This window comes from Ambystoma mexicanum, chromosome 6p (genome assembly GCF_040938575.1).
Source record: "Ambystoma mexicanum isolate Mex_15411 chromosome 6p, UKY_AmexF1_1, whole genome shotgun sequence".
NCBI lineage: Eukaryota > Metazoa > Chordata > Amphibia > Caudata > Ambystomatidae > Ambystoma > Ambystoma mexicanum.
The window spans coordinates 276340837-276366746 of record NC_090935.1 but is presented as its reverse complement, the minus strand read 5'-3'; the positions used below and the strand labels follow the sequence as shown (position 1 = coordinate 276366746).

At 44.5% G+C, this 25910-nt stretch overlaps 1 protein-coding gene across 2 annotated transcripts in view; it reads right to left on the bottom strand.

The window, feature by feature from the left end:
• Positions 1-25910, bottom strand: part of C6PH18orf54 (chromosome 6p C18orf54 homolog) — a 203555-nt gene that overhangs the window by 131079 nt on the left and 46566 nt on the right. For both annotated transcript variants that reach the window (XM_069626996.1, XM_069626997.1), the window contains one exon: positions 6930-7080. In XM_069626996.1, coding sequence (XP_069483097.1) covers positions 6930-7080 — 151 coding nt within the window. The remainder of the gene's footprint in view (positions 1-6929; positions 7081-25910) is intronic.

The following is a 25910-nucleotide window of genomic DNA, read 5'->3' as shown; positions in this document are numbered from 1 at the left end:
TTTTGTCAATGTACTGAGACAGATCCGTTAATTGTCTCTGCAGCCCAATTTCCGTCTGATCAAGGAGCAGCAAATCATCTGCGAATAGTAAGCGTCCCACGGAATGACAAGCTATTTTCGGTGGAAAAGATCTGGTTTTTATGGACACTTCTGCCATGTCACATATAAAAAGACAGAAGACCGCTGGTGCCAGGCAACAACCCTATTTTAACCAGTTTTCTGAGGTTATTTCATCAGACAATAAGCACTTTCTGTCCAGTCTGATTTTTAAAGTGGTGTCCCTGTGTAATGCTTCCAAAGGTTCTCTCAGGGCTTGAGGACAACCCCATTTCTTCAATTTGTCCCACCAAATTCTGCCGTCGACTGAGTCGAAAGCCTGTTGCCGGTCAATCGAGGCGATGTAAATTACCCTTATCTTCTTTAGATGGACAGGCACTCAAGTATATTTATGATGAAAATATTTAAATGAGTCCCTATTCCCTTACGGAAACCAGACTGCCACTGGTCGTGATGGTTGTATTTGGCACTCCATTCGTTGAGGTGTCTCAAAATGATTGCTGCGAACATCTTGCCCACCACGTCTAAAAGGGTGATAGGCCTATAATTACTGGGGTTTGACCCATCACCCTTCTTAAAGATGGGGACGATAATTGAACAGGTCCAGGATTGTGGTATTTTCTTCTCCCTTACCACAGTTGTAAATCATTTTAACATGAACGCAGCCCATCTGTCTGGATCTTTCTTTAGGATCTCGTTGGTCAGGCCATCCGGGCCTGCCGCCCTTGATGAACTTGAATTTTGTATCAAGTCAACTATTTCTTGGTGATCAAATTTAAAGTCTCCTGAAGCTTCTGTATGTAGTAGTGACTCAATTTGCTCCCCTCCTTTCGCTGCATATACAAATTTAAAGTGAGCCTCCCATGCATACGCAGAAACTGAATTTGTAGTTCTTGACCCCTCCGGGGTATTTAATTCATTGAATAACTTCCACACACTTGCTGTGTTTTTGTTAATGTTGAGCTGCAGCATTTTTTCGCCTTTTTGCTGAATAATTAGTTGTTTGTAATGGTATAACCAGTTCTTGAAATTAAGTTAATTTTTGAATGGTTTTATGTTTTTTCACTTGTCACCCCAGTCTATTTATCTTTTGTTTTCTTTTGGCGATCTGCTTATTGTAGGCGTACTTGGATAAGTATGCCAGCCTCTTGAAAGGTACTGGCTTTTCTCTAAATGCCTGTAGAAGGACTGGGTATTGAAGTATGCCCCCCGTAGCGCAATGTGGATCTGAATTCAAGGCCAACAAGGACGTTGTTACAAACGGCAGATTTCTTTTATTTATCCTTAAACGATTTCTTCCCGATGAGCCTCAAAATTCTGGTCTTCTTGATGGTACTCCCACAAAGGATTTCCAGCTTCCCAGTCAGTACATACAAGCTCAAGAAGGTTGTGATCACTTGAGTCTGTGGGTATCACTTGCAATGAAATCAATTTTGCTAATAGATCTTCTGTGGCAAAGAAATAGTCGATGGTACTTGCTTGTGTCCCCCTCTTCCATGTTGCTGCCGCTGGTTTGTCACCCTGCAGATTACTGTTAACCATATAGATGTTTCTTTCAATTAACTCTGCCTCCAAGTCCAGGCCTCCTCTTATATTTGTAGTTGCATCTATAGTTAACGTTTCTATTTTGACACCTTTTTTATCAAAACACTCCATAATAAGATCTCTGCAGAGAAGTAGCGCAGAATTTGGCCAAATTGACCTTATCTCGTCAATTTCCCTTAGCAATGTGTTTTTAGTACTATGCTTGGCCCCTAGGCTACTTCTCCAGTATATATTACAAATTAGGAGCATCTGTTTATTTGGTACCCAATGTGGAGAAGTGATTTGAGCCACAGTGATTTGAATTTCAGAATTTACGTTTGTAGTGGATTACAGTTAGACCACTCAATTTTTTTGTGGCCGTTAGAAGACCGGCCATTGGACGTCCTTTTTCCACTTTTGTTGCTGGATATATGTGGACTTCATAGCCTTCCAGGATTGGTGTCTCCCTTAACCAGGTCTCCTGGAGACAGATAAGATCGTATTTCGTTAAATTTAGTTCACTTCTGCCAAATATGTGCGCAAAACCCCTAGTATTACAACTAACTATTTTCTTGGTAGTAGGGGAATTAATGTCGTTCTCATTCTGGCGTTATAGTGAACCTGCCAATGCTCCCGGCAACCAGCACCAGTCTTCCTCAGTATCAACCTTTTGCCCCGTCATTTTCTTCAGAGTGACCTGCCTGCTGCCCTTATGGATGCCAATTTTGAGTTGAACCGTTCCCATTTTGTAGCTACTTCCTTTGTACTTCGGGGCCATGGACTTTACAGGGTGAATGGCTTTTTCACCTTCTCCCCGTTGGACAAATTCACTGGTAGTTGTACTCAGATTGTCCTAATCCTTCAATACAAAGCCATGAGCATTCAATGTTGGCCCTTCTTTATGCAGTAGATTTTTAATGTATTGTGATGTTATGTGGAGAATCACCTTGTCACAACTGGACTCGCTTGGAAATTCAATTAAATCGATGTCCTTTGATTTGACTGGGTCCAAAGCCGATACACATTGCAGAAGCGTCATTACATTGTTTCTGTTCATAACAAGGTTATTCGCAAATCCTAGAGTTCTTACCAAGGATAGTTTGAACACTTTGGTTTGCATGAAGGATCCAGTGTCTTTTGTTGTGGCTAACTTGGCAGTCTTGGCTGATCCAACCGTCTTGCTGTTCTCCGCCCATGACACCAAACGTCTTTGGTCGCCAGATGGGTCCCCCTGGAAGAACTTGCTTGCGTGTTTCTCCCCCTCCTCCGTTGAGTTCCTCTGTGCTACCCTGGTTCTTTTCTCCTCCATTGTCATGAAATGTGTTTCTTGTTCAATTTGAGGACTTTCTTCACGAGAATTAGAAGAATAATCAGAAATGTCCAGGTTATTGTTTAGCTTAGACCTCCATTTTGGAGTTGTCTTTTTCTCTTTCAGGGCAAAGGGTCCCAATTCATCCCTTCCATTGAAGTCGACCCCCACAGTTTCCTCTTGGTTATTATTTGAAGCCTTAGATGTATGGCTTTGGGTACCTTGGACCCTTTGGTGGGGGCCACTAGTGACCTCCTGCTGGTGTTTATTTGACTCCTGTCCCGTTGTACCTGAGGTTTCCGAATAAGTAGACAAGTTCATCAAATCCTTATCAGAATCACCGTCAGATGTAACATATTCAGAATCATCTTTGCCGACAGTATTTAGGTCAGTCCCCCTTTGGGATGGAAGGCCTTTGGTCTTGAACATTTTCATCATGGAACCTAATGCTTGTCCTGGAATATGAATGTTTATTGGCAAGCAGAATTTGTTTTGCTTGCACTTTCCCCGAGCACTCTTTTTAGCCCCATCTGGGGCTACGTGGTTTCCCAAGACCTTTGATTGTCCATTTTGGATTTCTGATGAGGATGGTAGCTTCTTCTGATAAGTATTTGTTCCCTTTTTGTTGAGGACCATGGCTGGACCAAGCACCTTCCTCAATCCTTTATTTTGAACTTTAAACATATCGTAAATTTTGATTTGTGAGTGTTGGGCTCCAGTCACCATTTCTCTTATTTTATCTGACTTATTGCTGCCAAATGACGGTGGAATGCAAACATTTGCAAGAATACAAGAATAGGGCATAATATAGACCCCAGGGTAAGCCAATTAATTCACCTTCTGCATCCTAATCTTGCTTTTCCCCCGTTTTACTGTAGCAAATTAACAATACTTTCTAAAAACATGGAGCAATAGAATTGCTTACTTTCAAGCAAATTTATTTTTATTAGGCTTTTGGCTACATCAGGCAACAAATTTATATGTTGATTTGCTTGCAACTTAGCAATTTATCCTTACTTTGTCTTATTTTATCCAACTCCAGTGACTGACATGCTCTGGATTTCAAATTAAGATTCCACATCAAAAAATCTTTGTATTGAAAACAAGACTTGTAATAGGGATAAGGTGAGTAGCACTAATAAACCACGCTCATCAATAATTATCTCCAACAAACTATAATTGGTCAGAAATAAGAGAATGATGATGTTTTTTCTTAATATATGTGTAGTCAATCTTTTCATTAGCTTATAGTTTTCACAATTTATTGACTGATGAGATGACATTTGCAAAATTAGGTTCATGTAATTTTTCTTGTTTTAGATACTCTCCTGATGAGCCCCCTGACTTTTAAGAGGGTGAAACACGTGTAGAGAGTACATGAAAATACAATATAACGGCTTTTCAATGAAAATAAAGGAGTAGCCTTGTAAAAATCAAAAATTGTGTCATTGGACTAATTTGGCTCTCACCTTGAAACTGAACATCAGATTCTCAGTTTGGCGCAAAGGGCACAATACTATTCTCAAGAATCTACACTTCTCAATCTCTCGCAGTCAAGATAGCAGTATTTGTCCAGTGCAAACAACTGGCCTAATGTAAAAATCAAAAAATATAATTCACAGTGGAATTCGCCAAAAGAAAAAAGTCCTTTTTGACTGCATCAGATTTATAAAAAGATTACTCTGGTGGTGTCGAAGGCATCGAGGATTTTGACGACTTATTCAAATCAGTCAGTTAATAGGTAGACTGTTTAATGTGCTTCGACTTCTTCAAATGAATTGCATGTATTGGCTGTTACAATAGCTTTGAAGAAGGCTTTGAGGAGCAAGTAACGGGCTGTTTCTTGTGTGTCGATGAAGACTCCTTCGACATTAGTCGAGGATCCTCTCTTCCAAGGCTGTTAGGCGCACAGGCAGGAGACACACGAGACTCCCTACTGGTCTTCTCAAACACAGAGGGGTGTCTATGTTTCCCTGACGCCTTAAGAGGTGTACTTTGAGGAGCTTGCCTCGTTTTCGGTGTCGAGGACATGTCAAAAACGTATTGAATATGTGATTGAAGTATCTACACAATTGAAATTTTGCTGAAGCGAGTAGCTCCGAAGCACACAGCAAAGTGGAAAAAACAGAACTGAGGTAACAGCCAGCGTGCATGCTTCGTATACCTGTGTCGACATCACGCAGGACGCTACGGAGATCGTCAAAGACCAAGACTAGAAACTGCCAATGCTCAACCCTATAAAATAGAATTCCGAAGCAAGCTGCAAGCAGAATTTAATATCAAAGATAAGGAATACGTGGAGGGACACAATCCATTTCAAAGGCGGGTTTTACAGCATATCCTCTGAGTTTTGAGGAAGGAGAGACAAGGTTAGTATCAAGAGTTGTGAACGGTTTGGTCGCACTAGATGTCTGAGATGTTTTATCTTCCCTTTGCTTGAGGGAAGTCAAGGGGTAGGACGGGACTTTGATGACAATATCCCATTAACATAGAGGTAGGATAGGACGGATTGGGGCAAGGAACTGGGGAATACCATGTCTCACCTTTGGACGCCCTCCCTTAGCACCCTCTGCCCAGGTGATGCTCACTTGTCCGCCCCCAGGGTTGGGATGCAATAGTGATGGCCCTTCCCTGACCACGTGAACAACGGATCCCCGGGGACTATGATAGAGAGAAAGCGAGAAGGTCCCAAAGAGAAAGCGAGAAGGTCCCAGAGAGAAAGCGAGAAGGTCCCAGAGAGAAAGCGAGAAGGAGCAAGAGAAAGCGAGAAAGTCCGAGAGAGAAAGCGAGAAGGGAGCAAGAGAAAGCGAGAAGGGAGCAAGAGAAAGCGAGAAGGGAGCAAGAGAAAGCGAGAAGGGAGCAAGAGAAAGCGAGAAGGGAGCAAGAGAAAGCGAGAAGGGAGCAAGAGAAAGCTAGAAGGGAGCAAGAGAAAGCGAGAAGGGAGCAAGAGAAAGCGAGAGGGAGCAAGAGAAAGCGAGAAAGTCTGAGAGAGAAAGCAAGAAGGGAGCAAGAGAAAGCGAGAAGGGAGCAAGAGAAAGCGAGAAGGGCGCAAGAGAAAGCGAGAAGGGCGCAAGAGAAAGCGAGAAGGGCGCAAGAGAAAGCGAGAAGGGAGCAAGAGAAAGCGAGAAGGGAGCAAGAGGGGGCAAGAGAAAGGAGAAAGGGAGAGGGGGCAAGAGAAAGGAGAAAGGGAGAGGGGGCAAGAGAAAGGAGAAAGGGAGAGGGGGCAAGAGAAAGGAGAAAGGGAGAGGGGGCAAGAGAAAGGAGAAAGGGAGAGGGGGCAAGAGAAAGGGAGGGGGAAAGAGAAAGGGAGGGGGAAAGAGAAAGGGAGGGGGAAAGAGAAAGGGAGGGGGAAAGAGAAAGGGAGGGGGAAAGAGAAAGGGAGGGGGAAAGAGAAAGGGAGAGGGAAAGAGAAAGGGAGAGGGAAAAGAAAGGGAGGGGGAAAAGAAAGGGAGGGGGAAAAGAAAGGGAGGGGGGAAAAGAAAGGGAGGGGGGAAAAGAAAGGGAGGGGGGAAAAGAAAGGGAGGGGGGAAAAGAAAGGGAGGGGGAAAAGAAAGGGAGGGGGGAAAAGAAAGGGAGGGGGGGAAAAGAAAGGGAGGGGAGAAAGAGTGCAGAGAGTGGGCACAAGACAGGGAGAGAGAGAGAGGGTGCACAGAGAGGGCGCGCACTGAGGGAGCACTCAGATGGCAGGCACAGAGAGAGGGAAGGTGCACAGGGAGCGAGAGAGACTTGAAAGGAGGTACAGAGAGAGGGTGCAGAGTGCAGAAAGAGGTTGCAGAGTGAGAGATGGCGTTAGAGGGTGAAGAGGTGCAGCAAGCGAGCGAGGGGATGCAGCAAAGCAAGAGTGGGTGAAGCAACTGTGAAGTTGCAGCGAGTGGGAACAAAACAAGTGAGACAGAGTGTGCAGATAGAATGACAAAGGATTGATTGCTAGTAAAGCATATGTTTGCAGTAAAAAGAATAACCAACTTCAGTATCAGGTACCACATAATGTTTTTCTTACATTTGCAAGCGCATATTATTGCTTGATTAATCTACTTACAAAGTCACTGCAATCTTCTCCCAAGATCTATCTGCTTCTAGGATGTCTTCAGTCTGGGGGCTGCATTGTGTTTTAACAGGAACTACAAAGCCTCTATTGGAAGACTCCAAAGTTCTCTCTGCTTTTAGGATCAACAGCTCAATCTGGTCGTCTGAGGGAAAAGAATCCAGTGATCAACCTACATAAATTTGGGATGCATTCACTTTCCATTTACAGAACAAACTATAGAAGAAAACTTGTTTAGATATCGGAGGCATAAACCAAAGAGATAGAAGTACTATGGATACCATTTATCATGAACTCTAAACAGTTGTTCTGAATAGATGACCATAAAGCAAACCAAATAGGGACAGGTAAGTTGGGGTTAAATAAGGTCTATTTGATATGTAAAGTCAACAAAGTGAGCACAGGCAAACTGAAATTCTAAAGTTATTTACACAACATTTATGGGCAAGGAAGAAGAAAAAAAAAAAAAGAATCCCACTCAATAACGTGTTGCGTATGTTGTAATGAAGAAAATGCCTTACGTGAAATATATCCACCTCAGACAGGATACAAATATCTTAAATGCTGCAATGTCTTAGTGAGTTTAGACAGCCTCCCTCATGGGAACATGGGCAACTGTAACAGGGTCCTAAATCTGTCAATGGGGGGGGATGTGGACGTCGCTCAACCTGTGCCTACCACAGGTTTGTCAGACCCAGTCCTGTCTCAGAAGTGGGGCGAGATAGTTTGGAGGGTCCAAGTGTCTGTTCCCCCTTATGTGTCTTGTAGCAAGTGCTACTTTTAACCATCCCATGCCTGCCGCACAACATGCTGGTGTAAGGCAAGACCTCCAGACAGCTAGACAATAAAACCACTCCTCTAAGGGAAAAAGCTTGGTGCACTGCTTTGCAAGGATAAGATTTATTTTGTAAACGAAAAGTAAAAAAAGTATCGGAAGGTCCCACTGAAACACAGCTCTGTTAGTTCAAGCAAGTATGAGGTTATAACCCCTTAAGTGCAGAGGACAAGCTTTCTCATCCTCTGCACTACTCATCTCTGGGGGGTGGATCACCCCCCTGCTGTTGCACTGCCACCCGCCCCCGACCCCCAGGCTGTGAAGTAGAAGACTCCCCTTGCCTTGCTTGGGGGGGGTAGGGGGAGGGGGGGAGTGTCGGGGTGCAGCCGTGATGACGTTGGTGCACGTTACCGGTAATTAAATTTACATGCTGAAGCCAAAAGTCTTCTGCATGTAAATTTCCAGACAGGCATTTGAAAGCCCCATTTCCTTAAGTGAGGCCTTGTTGAAAAGGGGAGACTTGCCCCTTTCCAATGAAGCCTCATTGGAGATTGCTGGTCGGGGATCATTGGATCCTCGACAAGAAATAACCACTAGACCACAGGACAAAACAGCCCCCTAGCCCCATCCAAAAAAAAAAAAGCCACAATGTTTTGCCTTCTTTGGGAGCAGATGGGCGCTGTTTTGCACCCATTTGCCTCCAAGGACGGCAACACATTTTTTTTTCATAAAGATAAACTTGGGGGCATTCAGGAGTTGGCCCTGTGCCTGTGGGCCAGCCCCCCCAGAAATCCCCCTGGGAGGGGCAGATTCTTGCTGCTTCCCTGGGGGCAGGGGGCAACATTGAGAGTCTGACCCCATTTTGCCACCCCAAGGAAGCAGCAAGGACAACTAGGCGACCAGGGATATGATCTTGGGGGTGGGGGGCATTTCGCCACACCTGCGAAGCAGTAAGGATCACTAGGCCACCAACGATATGATCTTGGGGGTGGGCACTCCGGGTGGGACCCATCCCAATCACAATACACCCCCATCCTCACAAAATGCCAACAAAAACATAATGTTGTTTGGCCTTCTTTGGGGGCAAATTAGTGCAGTTTTGCACCCATTTGCCCCCAAGGAAAGCAACATAGGGCAATTTTGCCAGAGGCACACTTGGGGGCTGGAATTGAGAGTCTGTCCCATTTTGCCAACCCTGGGAAGCAGTAAGGAGCACTAAGCCACCAGGGATTTTGGGGATAAGGGGGCCCGTTTCACCTGCCATAGGACCCACAACCTTTCATTTCCCAAATGTGACCTGTATTTAGTCACTGCTTTAGGCACTGTACACTTTTGTAACTTGCGCAAGTCACATAACCTTCAAAGGGTCTGCCTGGGCTCTTTCAAAAAATGTATGCTTTCCATTCTTCAACACATTCATGTTCCTTGTTTTCAAATACTAAGTGTGTCTGCTTAGGCCGTCAGCATAAAAATACTATGTACCATGGCTCAGTTTTTGGCTCAGAGCATTGTTTGTTTTGTGAAACATTAAGCAAAATATGTGATTTCCTAACTCGGGGTGGTGGAATGTAGCGGTGCATTGCTTTTATTAATATTCACAGAAGCGATTACCTTACAAGTGCAAACATGTCGAACACATACTATTCTCTGTCACTTTTCCAATTCTTTCCCAAACTATGGGAATTGTAGGTACATAGTTGTTGCCGGACCTGCGCAAATGACCCCTTCCTGAACTTGGAATTTTGTCCACCTTATAGAAATGTATGCCTTTCTGTGTTCCCATTGAGCTTTCGTTAAATCCTCTTCCATTCTGTCCAAGCAAGACCTATTTTTTTTTTTAAAAAAAAGGGAAAAATAGCCTACCTCTCACAAAACGGATGGTAACCTAATGAAAAATGTATTTCTGCTGGCACCTTGCACATACCTTCCTACACACCAATGAGAAGATCATACTGGGCCTGCATTTTATCATTAAACATATCCAAAAATAAAAGTTACAAATATCCCTTCTCATGTCCTTTTCAGTATCCACTGGCATTGTAAAGCCCAAATACCTGTCAGAAATGAATGAATGGAAGTACACATGTCATGCAATTCGAAAAACCAGGGGTGTGCTGAAATGGTATTAGCAAGCAGAGACCACATTGTCTCTATATTCTCATTGAATCAACAGTACACTTCTTTGGCACACAGCACCATCTGTGCCATGACTATTGTAAGGGAGACAAGAAGACCCCGACGCAAGAGCTGCAAGTTTCAAAACCTTCATTGATGGATTAAAAGGTGTTGGAAAACTCCTAACTTGCCCTATAACTAAGATGGGAGTATTCTGGTCCATCAAACAAAAAATAAAGTCCTAGTCAGTCTTTAGTCAAAATTAAAATGGCCTTTATTAATAAACCTAAGGCCTGCCCTAGTTCTAATACAATAAATGTGTAAAGGGAATGTGTAATGCAAAAAGGAAAATCGGTGTTCAAAAGAAATGTCAGTATGACTGAGCAAACTATACCCCACATTTGTAGCACGGGGTAAGGTGGCACATTTTGACCTTGTGACACACTCTGACTTCAGACACAACTATTCAGTTTGACTCGTGGACCAGGGCCCACTTGGCCTTCCACGAAAAGTCACCAATTTATCCGCTAGACCGCTCAGCTTTCTCTCACTCCAGTCCAGGTCACCGTTTAGCTTGTAATACAGTTCAACAAAAGTTAGTTTCCTTCTGGTTACCACAATTCAGTACAGGTTTCCCTACGACTGGCTCAAACGTTTCAATCACAATTGGTGGGGCTTCCCTTCCCAAAGCTTTAATTACACCTTCATATGCTTCCCGCTGCCGGGCTCAAGCCTCCTTGCCCTTTCCTTCATCTGACGAAGACTTTTGAAACTGCAAGGCTTTTGCCCTTACCTCTGCATGACCACTTCGACCTTCTTTCCTCAAACGTCACTTTTTCTCTCCTACACCAAGGCCTCTTGGTAAATTTAGTTCCGAGCACAGTATTTAATTAAAAAGTACAAACTTACATACAGGTTTCCCGCTCTCTGCTGGGATCAAACCGAACAACAGTTAAATTCTTGCATCTCAGTTTCTTTCTCTTCCCATCGCTTCTATGGCATCAGACATTTCACAAAGACTTTCGATTTGGCAATCTTCTTTCACCGGATCACTTGGTTACTTTGCATCTTTAAAAATCACAGTTCTTTACAATGCTTTGATTTCCCTCAAGTCTTATCGGCACACGCACAACCTTCATTCGTCGGATACTGTTGCCATCAAGTTTCATTTATCACAGACAGGTTGAGGGGAATGAGAAGTAGGGTCATTCAGCAAATGTTTAGGACCCAAGAGCATATTTTATGCTTTTGCTGGATTGCACTAAGGTTTACTGTTGGACAGCCAACACTTCATATCCTCAATGCAGAGCCGGAGCTGATAAAACGTGTCAGAGGGGCAGAATACATTAAGAAACGGCTGGATGTCATCAGCATAGGAGTGAGAAGTGATACATTTCTGAATACGGGCAAGATGTCAATATTAAAGAGTAAGGGAGAGAGGAATGATGCTTGTGGCACTCTACACGGGAGAAGGTAGGGGGTAGAGGTGCAAGAACCTAATTTCACACTCTGATTTCTGTGTGAAAAACAAATCCAGAACCAGACTGGAGCAGGCACAATGACTCTGACAAATTCTGAGAGCCAGCGTGATAAAATGGTATTGTCCACTGTGTCAAACGTGATGGATAAGTCCAACATGACCAGAAGGGGTAGATGTCCCTAATCAGAATGGCAGACTAGTTCATTCCAATTGGTCCCATGCCTAGATCAAAAACCAGATTGAAATAAATTCAGAATTTGATTACACTCAACGTAGTCCATCAGTTGGGGAAAAAACTACTTTTTCCAAGTATCTTGGCCGGCCACAGTAAACCAGCTTTGAGCTGAGTGTTTGCCATTACTTTTGGGTCGAGAAAAATATTCTTATGGAGCAGTGGTTTTCGAATTAGGGGGTGGGGGAACAATTCCTACAGTAGTGGAAAGCTTAACAAAGGGTGCAATATGCTTTGCCAAAGTCTCAGCATGAGCTTGAGCCACAAGAGCTCGAAAAGCATTGACTTCAGATCCGCTGGGTTTAAGTTTACTCATAAGAGAAGAAACAGCCTCCTGTGACACATGTTTAAAAGAAAAAGGAGCGGGACGTGGCGTGGAGCGCCACCAATGTGGCCGCTCTCGCGAGAGCCTCCGTCAAGAGCTCGGCTTCATTAGCAAAAATACCAGACTTGGGAATTTGTAGATGAACAGCATCTGGATCAAACCTATCTACTCCTCAACTCCGCTAGCGAAAAAGATCAGATCATGAAAGAAAAAAATAATCTAAACACACTGGGATTTGACATACATTCTGTTGACTCCAAAAAAGAAGTGCAGATGGAACTAACTTTACGGAGGAAAGGTTCTTCAAAGAAACAAGAGCATCAGATAGACTACAAACAAAGGCCCTTAGAAGATGTAAAATATAATACTCAGGAACGACAGAAACGAGAACAGCACATAGATAGCAAACGCAGGAGCACAGAAGATGTCAACTACAATACACAGGAATGGCAGATGCAAAATGCCCAACAAATTGATCCTAAGATCGGCAATAAATGCCCGGATCACACCATGCATCACATACGGAGAGTAATGGAATGGTCACAATTAACAACTTCAGAAAGTGCCGACTCTTCTTTTTAACCATCATTGCAACCTACTAGATCTGAAATTTCATTATGTTCCTGGAACACTCGAGGACAGAGTCATCTCTTTCGCGAACAGTCATACGACCTGTCACAGTATGACATCTGCATACAGGAATCATGGATCACAACACAAACAATCTGTGACGGATATACAACTCTGATGGTCCCTGCAAAACAGGACGTCCATCTACAGGTCTCTTAACCCTTATTAAAATGTCAAACAATATTATAGTCATTGACTTCTTCAAATCACGATACTCCTGTCAGTCCAAACCAAAATACCACTAACTTATGACATTTTTGGCATTATCAATACCTATTGGTATCCAATGGCCATTACTGATGTTATATATTGACACATTTTTTACATGTATCGACGAAATTACTTTACAATACCCTGTTATTCAAACAATAGTATGTGGAGACCTTAACATACATCTTTATTATAGCGGAGGGACTGAACTAAACCAGAACAACATGTCCCTAAGAGCTCGACGATGGCAGAAAGAAACATCTACTAGGGGACTCTTTAGAGTGCCCTTCCTTGATACCCAAACCAATAAGCCGCTCAATACATGGACCCGTGGCACATCAAATGCCATAATAGATTACATCTATACATCAAATCAAGTTGCATTGAAGATAACACAGAAAAAAAACATACAAACAAATCATAGTGATCATGCATTAATGATAATTACATGGGAAATGTACAACCCCCAGAAACCAAAAATAAATTTACCAGAACTAGTAGTTAATTCGAACCAGACTAGACTGAGGATCTCTCAAAATGCTCTGGTGATGTTAGCAAACCAAATTACCTCGTCAACAATGACAGACGACAAACGCTTAAACTATCCACAACTCTTGCTGCCATTTAAGTCATCCAGAACACCAAATACTCTGAACAAACACTGTCATATACATGACTATTCAACAATAATAGCAAAAAGGAAAAAAAAAAACTAAGGAAAGATATTAAGAAAATACCACAAACTACACCCAGGGATTATGACCAAATTCGAGTATTAAAACAACAGTACAAAAACTGGATGAGATCCAACAGAGCACTTCAAGGGCAAAACGATGCAGAACAAATGCTGCATGCCTTAAAAGATCGCAAAACACCAGAGATCAGTGGAAACTATTGGCCCCACCAATAGATAATCTACCAAAAATGACAACTGATGTTGATGAGCAAGGATGGATTTCACATTTTCAGAAGCTTTACAACATAAACTCAGAATTACACACTAAATACTCTACAAAACATCACACCTGGACTCTCACATGGCAACTAGAGGGTCTAGAACGAGCCATTACCAACTTGATCCCTCACGCGCCCCGGGACCGGACGGCCTCTCAAACCAACTTATCAAAGCCAATAAAACCTTATGGGCACACTTTTCCTCCAACATCTATGAAACCATTAACAAAACCAAGACCATTCCACCTTCTTGGAAGACGGCAATTTTGATACCCATTTATAAAACAGGAGATACAAAAGATCCAGCCAATTATAGGCCTATTGCCTTGTTGGACCCCCTAGCAAAAATGTTTGCTACTTCTCTTCTGGACAAATTGAACACCTGGGCTAAAGCAAACAACATACACGGACCAAGACAAACAGGTTTTGTTAAATATGTGGGAACCAACATCAACCGACTCCTACTTAACTTGCTGAAGCAAGAGGCCATCCGCAATCAAAAACAAATATATGCAGCATTCATAGACTTGAAGCTCGCTTTTGGCTTAGTCAATAGATCACTACTATGGTCGAAATTGCGAAAATGGGGCTGCCCTGATGATATCTTGGAACCAATAAAGTTACTTTATGGGGAAACCTCGATTAGAGTCTAACTGTCACAAGACGGTACAGTAACTGATTCCATCCCAACTAACAATGGACTCAAACAAGGTTGTCCCCTAGCGGCAACGCTTTTCAATTTATTTACATCAGACTACGAAACCGAGACAAACTCACCAATATCAAATCCACCGAAATTAAATGCCACAACCATTGCGTGTCTGATGTATGCAGACGATATTGTGTTGTGTTCACAAACACCAAGAGTCCTTCAAAGAGCCCTATTAAACCTAGAAAACTATATGAACATAAATCAACTTAAAATAAATACACAAAAATCCAAAATAATGCTCCTGGCGCCATACCACAGAACACAACAACAGCCGAAACCATTTCTTCTTAATAATCAACCCCTTGAAAAAGTAACAACAGTTAAATACTTGGGGATTTGGATGAATCAATCACCCACTGAATCGAATTGGTCCAGCTATCTACTGGCAAAAGCTTTATCTCTAGCCCGTGAGGGTCGAGTTCTACACTTCAAGTATGGAAGATTCACATTTAAACCAAGTATATCATTTTACAGACAAAAAGTCACAGCGATTTTACTTTATGGAAGCAAATCCATGATTAACATCGACAGATCTTTTTGGCTGCGTCTGATGGCATGTTCTGGCGGAAAGTGCTCTCTTAACTCAATCGTTTCCGATGGCCCGAATCTGATACGAACTGGCACTTCAGTCTCTCACCTCACTTCAAACATGGCGAAAACTAGATCTTTACAGGAAAATCGTCTCTGACTTGCATATTCCAGCGCTACAAATTTTCCATCAAAAAGAACTCAACACAAGAAATTGCCTTACAAACTTGGAAGAATCATATGGAAAAGACTAGAATAACGGCAGACATATCCATGGAGAAGCTAACACAATGTCCAGTAAAAGCAAAACAAAAACTTGCGTGCGACGATTCGATAGCAACTATCGAAGCCAAAAGACAATTAAAACTTAACCAGGAATGCAAGTTGGACATGCACCCATTAAACGGTCTCCCGTTATATTTACAATGTTTTCCATCTGCCTCCATCAGAGACACTTTCCTACGGTTCAGTTTTAATTTACTACCAACACGAGAACTGCTACAATCCAGACAACTTCTAACCAAGGAAAATTCCTTCTGTCGGTTCTGTAAACAACAAACTGTACTAGAAACTCTACAGCACATAGTTACCTTATGTCCAGCACTTGATGAAACCAAATCCCGAATTAGAGACATGTATCTCCCATCTACAATCAAACTCTTACCAGAAGATCGATGGGCGAAATTTCTATATGGTGGCTCAAAGAAAGACATTTTCACAATTGTCAGTTTTTTTAATGTATTATTTGAATCTAATAGAGGAAAGGAGATGGTTTAAGAAAGAGACCTTCTTTCTGTTTTGGAATGTATAAAAGATGAAAGGTTTAAAATTGGAACCATATCATTTTAATAAAAAAATTAAAAAAAAACAGACTCAGGGCCCTGCTGGAACCCGAGGTGGAAGGAGGGTAGAGAACTCCCATTGCTTACCTTATGGGGTCCGCATCCACTGAAACAACAGGAATCCAATGACCCCCGGCAATTGAAGGAGACAGTCCGAAAATCAAAATGGCTTACGCCATCCGCCGTTGCAGCCTAGGTGAGGAGTTGCGTGAGGGCAAACAATCCCTATAGACCAGAGGGAGCAGAGATTGCGGCAAGACATCTCCAAATAGTAGTGCCACACAGACCTCCCGTGGGGACCCTAATGCTACGTGTAAAGGCCCGGGAGGGCGGCCAAGGCGATACCAATGGTGTAGCTCACAGACGTCACATGGGAATGGAGGGCACATAAAGGATGGCTGCCCATTTGGCCTGTATCAGCACTTTCAGCATCGACGGGGGGACTGCGTCTGTATCACATCACTGCACCTAGTAGTTGAGAGGGGAGTGGAAGGGAGCCATAATGAGAAGCTGAGAGCTGGAAAAACCAGAAGGGGGCACATGCTGATGATCCCTGGTACTGGCCAAAATATGAAGTAGGTGAATTGGCGGCTTTAAGGGCAGATACCGCCAAATTAATTGTGAGCAGTTGACCAATCTTCAACCTCAGTGGAGGTAACTAGAAAATGGCTAAACTACTAAAGTCAGCAAAGTCGGGTGATATAGCTGCTCTTCTCAAAGCAAAGGAAAAAGGGAAGAAAGGAAATGTAGTCTCCGCCATGATGCCCTCCCCAGCACAATTGGACAAAACTGCTAGCCGGCTGGCCATGAGCAGACCGCCAGAGTTTTCATTAAGGGACAGTAAGAAAGAATTTTGCAATTCTATGCGGAACTCGCTGCAAAGCTGGAGTACCTAGATGGGAAACTGGTGGAAGCGGAACAATGGATAGCTGAATTGGAAAATGCATTAACCCGAGCAAGCTTCAACCATCTCTGACCTCACGTGACGGGTAATTGCTCTAGAACACACTGATGAGCACTTGAACTCTAAACAGGAAGATATGGAAAATCGTGCTCGAAGGAACCATCTAAGGCTAAGGGGAATCCCAATTAATATATTGGATGGGGACCCATCAGAAAATGTGGGGGCGTTGTTCCATTCCTTACTTCCAAAGCATGAAGAAGGGACCATGATGCAAGATCGCACCCATAGACTCTGTTGAGAAAATGCTGTGGAAGCAGGTCCACCTCACGCTGTCATTACAAGAGTACACTTATTCACGACCAAGAAGGATATCATACCAGCCCTCCACACTTCCACAGATGTAAATCTCTGCAATGCCTCAATACAAATGTATTAGATCTGGCCACTACAAATGAGAAAGGCTCTCTAACCTGTGACCCTTCATCTCCAAGATAAGAATGTCAGCTGTAGATGGATTTATCCAGCCACCGGATCCTTTGCATTGGGGAATAGGAAGTGGACAATTAGCACTCCCCAAGAGGCAGATTAATTCCTACAAACGGACCAGACGCACCGACCATCTTCAGCTGCCTCTGACCTCTCCATATAATCGACTCAAACAAAATCACACCATACGCCATGGGCGACGGTTGGTAAGCCCTGCAGGCCAGGAGATCCTTCAAAGCGTACATAACTCTGATCAAACCCTCAGCCATTGGGGCAGCTTTGGGGTTACCGTCTGGAAAAATTCAGGATGGAGGGGACACTATCCTGGAAAAGGGCCCACAACAATTTGACTCAGATATTGAACCCTGAACAAGCTTGTTGGTTTAAGCACACCAAGCACCCACTGGAATTAGTCTGAACTACTAGGCAGATGGCTCAGAGTTGTAGTAACTTTTGCTTTATTGGGTTGTTTCTTTATGGTTTGATAATTGGGGGGCTACTCTGCGGGTTGGTAGTATGCTTGAAAAGGTGGATGCAGTGATTTGGTAAACGTTGCTTATGCACAGATGCTAAATCCATGGCCCCATTCCACGGGGCAGTTCAGGTGGAAGAGAACCTTTCGGCACGGGTGTGAATCCTTACACTCAATGTTCCGGGCCTTAACTCCCCTTGTAAACACAAAACAGATCTCCAAAGGCTTTCAGATAGGGGGTGTCCGATCGCCTTCTTAGAGGAAACACACATAGCTCTGCCAGACATAGGCAGACTACATAATAGGTTGTACCAGCTACAGTGTATAGCTACCATCGGTTCCAAGAAAAGGGGCCCTGCTCTGCTGATAGCAAAGTGGATCCCATTTGTAAAAATAGAGACAGTGATGGACCCAGAGGGCAGATTTATAAGCGGTCAAGGGTCTATGTGAGGACAACTTTTTACTTTGATTTCGGTATATGCCCCTAATGACAAACAAGGCGAATTCTTGGCAAACTTCATTACTGAAGTGGCCCCATCTATCAAAGGCCAATTAATCAATCATAGGGGAAGATTTCAATATCGATCAGGAATCCTTAAAAGATGAGACACATCCCTCTGCGGCTTGTAATTTCAAGAATGCCTTGGCGCTACAAAATCCTTTCAGAGTACTGGGGGAGATGGCAGCTAAAACATCAAGAGGAACTGGACTATACACACTTTTCACATGTTCACCACACATTTACCAGAACCAATCGCTTGTTGAGCTCTCCGCTATTGGTACAATTTTCTAATGGGGTGTTGATGGAGAACAAGATTTTAATCGGACCATGCAAAGGTCTCAATGGACATTAGGATTCGCAATTTGTCCCCTCTAGCAAAACCGCCCTGGAGAGTATATGACCCCTTTCTTGGCAATTTCACCCTTAGGGGTGATATCGCAAAAGCAATTAACACTTATTTCTTGAAACTGCGACAGATGCTCTTGGATTCAACAATCTGGGATTCGATGAAGGTGGTCATTGGTAGAGAATTGATTTATGGATTGTCAGCTTACATGAAGCATAGAAATAAAGTCAGGGAAGAACTGGATAGAGGGGTTTAGTGTTGCAAACTGGCGCAAGAGAAATGCTTCACTAAAAAGACCAAGATATCTTCGGATGGCTCAGAATAAACAGCAAGAGCACTTGGCAGAAAGAACGGCCCAATCCCTGGCTAAAACAAAACAGTCGTACTACGCCAAGGGCAATAAAGCAAATAAATATTTGGTAATAAAGTTGAAAGCGATTGGAAATAAAACTACGCTAGTTGGACCAATGGACATGACCAGGGCTACGCACTATACCAAAGATTCAAAAAGGTACAAATTACAAAAAAAGGTATTTCACAAAAACCACGTCACGCGCCCCAGTAGGCCAAGCAGATTATATTAATAAAGCCAGTTTACGGAGACTCTGAGGCAGACAGGACACATCAGGAGCACCCAATCAGTTCAGAAGAGGTAGAGGAGGTGACCAAATCCTTAGAAAAAAAAATGAGCCCCTGATGGTTATACTACACTCTTCCATGTAGGTGTTCAGGGATCAATGACTTAAATCCCTCACTAAATTATATAACACCTTTCTTCAAATGGGACAGGTGACCGCCACAATGGCGGAATCGCAGCTATGATATTACTCCTCACGAATGTGCTTCACTATTAAATATGCACCCCAATATATACTGGAAAATCTTAGCGAACATATTGCCGCAGGTCATGCCACAGTTGGTAGACCCAGATCAAACAGGCTTTATTAAGGGTAGGATCACCTTCGAGAACATACGTCGGGCCCTAGACCCAATAGAAACAGCTTGAGACGATAAACTGAAAGTGGTGCTTTTAGCCCTGGACGCAGCCAAAGCCTTCAATACAGTGGTTTGGACCTCTATGCATCTCACTCTCCAGACATTTCATTTGGGTCGGTTATGTCAACACATGATACTGGCTAACTATTCCCCCGTTACTAAAATATGGATGAATCGCTCATGCACTAGCTCTATAACGATAACCTGCGTCACGAAACAGACGCCCCCTATCCCCTTTCATTTTCACTTTAATAATGGAACTCTACGTGAAACGGATCAGGGACAACATTAAGATATCAGGTATTGAGACTCTGGAATACACTGTAGAATCTACCTGTATGCGGATGAGGTCATGTTAACACTCACATATTTGCAAACTTCGTTACAAGAATACATGAAAGAATTCCAGTTGTTCCAAGAGACAGCTGGCTTTGCCATCAAGTACTTTAAATCAGTAGCCTTGGGTATAGACAATGGTGGGTGAACTCTCGACAGAGTATGCAAGATGTGCCCAATAAATTGGGCAACTGAGGCTATAGAATATCAAAAATGAACCTACCTAATAACTGTGGCTTCTCCACTATGGTTCGGCCCTCCTAGTCAAAATTCCAAAGCCGGTACTACTAAGTTTACAGAAAATCTGGAGCGGTAAAAAGTCTGGGCTATCGGGGAAAGTCTTGAAAGGAGATGCCCGCCTAGGAGATCTGGCAGTTCTGGATTGGACCAGATATAATATTTCCACCCAAATGCCAAAATGGAATGTGAAGGAGTGTTGGGGAGAATTCTCAGAAATTAGCTAATTCCCTCTACCTTAGAGACCCCCAGCAACGTTGCTGGATTTTGAGGACTCCATTTTTTTAACCTGGAGAGAGCAAGACCCTTTTTCCCCACTCTCTCATATTTTAATGTGATTTTTAACACTGCTTCTTTTGGTTGTGGAGTCTGACAAACCCCATATGCATCATCTTTAACATTGCGTCACACAGCACCTTCAGTGCAGTGAGACAGGGAAGTCTTTCAGAATTCCCAAAGGATTAAATATCTTTTCTGGGATAAACTACTGTTTCCCAGATCAGTAAAGTGAAATTGACTTTACTTACATTAGACCCAGCACACGCTATCTTACAAAAGGGTGCTGGAAGGGTTACCTAGTATCCCCCCCCCCCTGTCTAGCTTGTCCTGTAACAATTTTTTCCTCACTGAATGGCTAGTGGCAGTGGTTTCTTGTTAACTACAATAGTGTGCATTTACCGTGTGCTGCGTTCACAGCTGCAGTAAAGCACCCAAGGGTGCCATTTTTGTCAAAATGGCCTCAGTCTTCTTTTTTCGCCATTTTTTTTTTGAAAGGTTCTTCTTGAGATTTACTCTGCGCACCAAACCAGGTTTGGTCCCATTGTTCGCTTTGTCTTATATCTACTCATATCTTCTCACGTTATGTTTATGCCATCTCCCTCCGTTACTCACTTTTTTCTCTTCACTCATCACCCATACGTTTTGCCAACACTCTCAGTTTTTACTCACCACTCGCATTTCCGTCTTCCGACTCTTTTACTGCCTCTCGAGTCAAGTCCGCCTCTGGCTCCAGGGTGTCTGGGGTGGGCAGGAAGTGAGGGAGGTGCCCGAAACTCCCTGTGCTTAGTCTCCTAGGAGACCCAAATGCACTCTGTAGGTATTGACCGGCTGACTGTCCGGCAAGGACAGCCACCCTGCTGGGTGACTGACAGCTAGGCTGGAATGAATGGGAGAGAACCGAGTAAAAGGCAAGGCTTTTGGCTTGGAAGGCAGATTCGACCACTGGACGAAGGAACCGAAGAAGAACTTTAAGAGGACGCCTGCTGCAACTCCTGGACCGTGGGTTTGCCGGTGAAGCCCTTCTGCTGTGCTGAAACTCCAAATTGGTATCAACAGAGAAGCCCCTGCAAGGACGACTTCTCCCCTCGAGTTGGTGGGACCAATCAACTCTAAAGTAAGCCCCCTGGACATCCTTCTCGGAGCTGGTTGAATTTCCACAGAGTTGCTGCTGGAAACCATATAGCCAGGGAGAAGAACACCAGATTGTGGGCGTTGCTTTTAAGCTGGCCTAGATCCTCTGGACTCCCAGGAAGCAGAACTGACCAAGCCTGAGGCCCCACAACAGAGTGCGGGACCCCAGATGCAAGGAAAGCCCATCTCGACAGCCAGGAACCGCAGTGTTGCTATTTGCGGTAGACGCAAGGAGCTGAAACACTCACAGCCACTGATTTGAAGATTGCTGGTAGCGAGCGATGACCGTCCCATTGCACTGCTGGAGTCCCCAGAAGTCCTCCCTCTTTCCCCACGACTGAGGCCCAGGAACAGCGAGAGCTGCAGAGCTGCTCAGGAACAGAAGTCATCTGCTGCACTTGTTCCTCAATACAAAAAGGTATTGTAAAAAGTCAGAGAGAACTTACCTCTTGCTGTAGTGTTGCTTGCATCTTCTACCACTCACAAGTCTAACGGCTTGTGGCCCTACATTTGATTCTTCTTTTCTTCAGAGAGTTCTAAAACATTGTGCAAAGACTTTTTCTGCTTACCTAATACAGGTGCTTCATCCTATACAAGACTTTTGCCCATTGACTTTGGCTTAGCCTATTATACTGAATGACTCCGCTTAGGGGATCCAAACGTATTTGCCTGCTTAAGAATATTTGTGGTCTCTTGTTTGTTCTAATCACCTTTTCCTTTTAGCAACTTCTAAGAGTGTTCTAAATGCCAACAGTAAGATAGTAATGTCCCCAGCAACCTAGTTATTGAAGTCACCTGAGGGTCTAGGCTGTGGCTGTGGGCCACCCCAAAAGGGCCTTTACTGATTTAGAAACTAAGTGTATACAGTATTGTAGTGTATTTGTGTTTTACTATTCTATTGCTCCCTTCTGAAGAAGGCTTAATTGACTGATAAATTAATAATTGTTTATTCAAGAAACCTTGTTTGCAAGTGGGGGGGGGCGTGGCTAACTGGCCATGGAATAGGACGTGCTGCGTGAGGAGCTTCTGATGATCCGACTTTATTTTTGCCAAAGTTACCTGTTGAAACTGTAACGAGCGCCTAGAACTTTGGGGATCAGGCGTCGGAAGCCGCACGCCAAGTGAAGTTCGCTGGAGAAGTTCATAGTCCCGGGGAATCGTGAGATATACATGTTTTTGTTGGTACGGCTGTGTGGCCGCTTCGGCACCAAGATGGCGGCTAACAAAGGAGAGGCCTCCGAGGAGAAACGAAACTGATTTCCCGGAGCTTCGGGACATGGCTGTGGTAAATTGCCTGGAGGAATAGTACAATAGGGAAATATGGCAGAGTGTTCGAACTAGCACCATGAGAGCGCCCGGCCTGGCATACGCTAATGGAGCCTCGGCGATCTGACTGCAGGAGGAGATAACATTGGATGCTTGGGCGACGAGGCCTACGGAAGTTGAATGGGGAGTGTGAGGCCATAGCCCACCCGTAAGACAATTCGAAGTGCCATCTCGAATGCGAGTTAGGAGACTTGGGAGCCAGACCACTGTCGGACCAAGGACAGTCCAACAACTGCACTAAGGCGGAGGCGTACAGGAGTGGAGGGCAGCGCCATGTCGGCGAAAGGGTTGACAGTGAAGACTAAGAAACCCACGATGGAGACTTTCACGAAAACGCAACGGACCCCCTCAACATCGGTGCAGAGCATGGTCGTGACCCCTGCGGAAGACGCCCCCGAAGGGGACAAGCACCAGATCCTGGAGGCTATAACGGGACTGAGTGCTAAATGGGACTTGGCTATGGCGGACCTACGCACAGCTCTAGAGAATAAGATTGATGCTGTAGGTACGGAACTCATCCTGCTACGTCAAGATGTAAGGGCGCTTGCAGAAAGGACCAGCGGTCTGGAAAGTGGGGTGAAGATGAATACCGATGTTAGCACGAGCAATGCGAAAGACATTCATGTCTTAAAACAACAGGTCGCCAACCTGGAAAATCGTGTGGAAGAGGCGGAAGGAAGGGCGAGGAGGAACAACATTCGCGTGGTTGGCCGTCCGGAGGGGGAAGAAGGCCAAGACCCCACAAACTATGTTGAAAACATGATCCTACAAGGGATCGGAGCAGGGAATCTTTCGCAGGGATTTACGGTGGAGAGGGCGCACCGCACCCTAATGAGAAAACCCCGGCCGGGGGCCCCGCAAAGACCGATCATCGCGAGGATCCTGAATTACAGGGACAGAGAAAAGATCCTCGAATATTTTCGGAAGGGCGGCACGATAGAGAGCATCCACCAACATCACAGCATACCCGGACTATACGATACTGGTGCAAAGGCAGAGGTATAGTTACGTCACCGTCAAAAGAAGGCTGAGGGCGGCGGGAGTCAAATATATGCTGCTGTATCCGGTACGATTGAAGGTGCTACATAAGAACAAAGCGCTATTTTTTGATACCCCGGAGGATGTTGTCACATGGCTGGACCTGAAGGGCTGCCCGGAACAAGAAGCGGATCGTGATCGGCAGGATCATACCAAATGAAGATTTTGTAATATGGACATTGTGAGGGTGAGCAGGACCCTGATTGTACAGAGAAACTGTAACTGACTGAACTTTGAACACAATCCGAGCCTGGTGCTCGATTTGGACTGGAATATAGTGAGTGTAACTGTAATTGGTAACTGTTTGGCATCTGTATGCGTAATGTTTTTTGAAAGGAGCAACAGAACGTGGACGACCTACCCCAATAGATTATTAGTTTCAGCGGCCATTAGGGCGGCTTTACCCTACTGAGCCCCGAGTAGAAGCTTGTGCTAGGCAGGGCTAGATGTGGGGGTGCCCGAGATCCAGGAATGGAGCAGGGCAACGGTTGGGGAGGGTACTGTTGGGGGCGGGGTGGGTGGGAAGAAGGTGGGGGGATGGGAAGTTGAGTGTGTGTGTGGTTATGGGGAGTTTAAGTTTTGTTTCGAGCCTATTTGGAGGAATCAGCATGTTGTACTTGCGGTGCATGAAGGGGCGGAATCGGCAGAGGATCGGGAGGGTGCTTACTAACGAGCTATGGGGGACCTCAGAATAATAACGTGGAACGTCAGGGGCCTTAACAGTTATCTGAAAAGAAACAAAAATCATGATGTATCTGAAAAGGCAGAAAATAAATATCGCACTATTACAGGAGACGTACTTGACGCAAGAGAGGTTGGACCTGGTTAAGAGAAAGTGGAGAAGGACTGTAGTGGGCTCGCCATACTCTGCATATGCCCGGGGGGTGTTAATCTGGGTGGCACCGCATGTCCCGTTCAAATCGATACAAGAGGTAGTTGAAACTGATGGAAGGATGGCTATATTGCGAGGGCTGGTGGAGAGCAGGGAGGCATGCATAGTAAACACGTATGCCCACAAACAAAACACAGATGCATACTTCAGAGCCCTGTGTACCAATCTTAGTACGTGTATAGGGAGCGCGGTGATCTGGGGTGGGGACTTTAATTGTGTGTTGGATCCTGTGGTGGACAGATCTGATGGCAGGGTTGGTAAGCCTAGCCCAGTGGCGAGAGCGTTGCAGACACTGCTAACTGATTTTGGCTTTACAGATGCGTGGAGGATGAAACATCCCACTGAGAGGCAATACTCGCACTATTCAGCCCCGCACCAACTGCACACTAGGCTCGATTACGTCTTTGCTACAGCAGATGTGATGTCTGAGATTACTCAAATTGAATATAAGGCTAGGGTCCTCTCGGATCACTCGCCCCTGATCCTCGGATGGCAATATTGCCCCCCGAGGGCGAAGATCCCTACATGGCGCCTCCGAGCGGAGGCGCTTAAAGATCCAGTCTTTAGAGAAGATATAAGGGAAGAGATTACTAACTTCTTCAAAGAGAATACTGGGAGTGTTGATTCTGCAGGCACATTATGGGAAGCTTTTAAGGTGGATATGCGGGGGGCGGCCATTGCTAAGTCAAGAGGGTTACAGGGTGGGGTCTTGGCTGACCTGCAGAGGACGGAAACTGAGCTAGAAACAGCATTGAAGAGCGGTGACATAGACACGGAGCTGGTACTCCAACTACAGCAGCAATGTGCAGGGCATTGGGAAAGACTCTGCAATCTCAATTATAGGAAATATGTTGAGAGGCAGCACGCGGGGGGAGACAATACAGGGCGCCTTTTGGCCTGGCTATACAAAAGCGAGACCCCTAGGCCTCCAATTAGAACCATTATTAAGGAGGACGGGGATGAGGTGGCCACGCAAGAGGGGGTTAACAAAGGATTTGTGGAATATTACAGAGTGCTGTACGGAGATGATGAGATGGGTGACCAACGCAAGATAATCGAAACGTTAGAAGACATAGGGCTGCCCAAGATAAGTGAAGAAGAGAGGGAGGAGTTAGATGAGCCAATCACATTGGAGGAGTTAGAAGAGGTTGTGAAGCAGTTGCCTATCTGTAAGACCCTGGGAGCAGATGGGTTCCCCAGCGAATTCTATAAAGTATACAGAGAAGA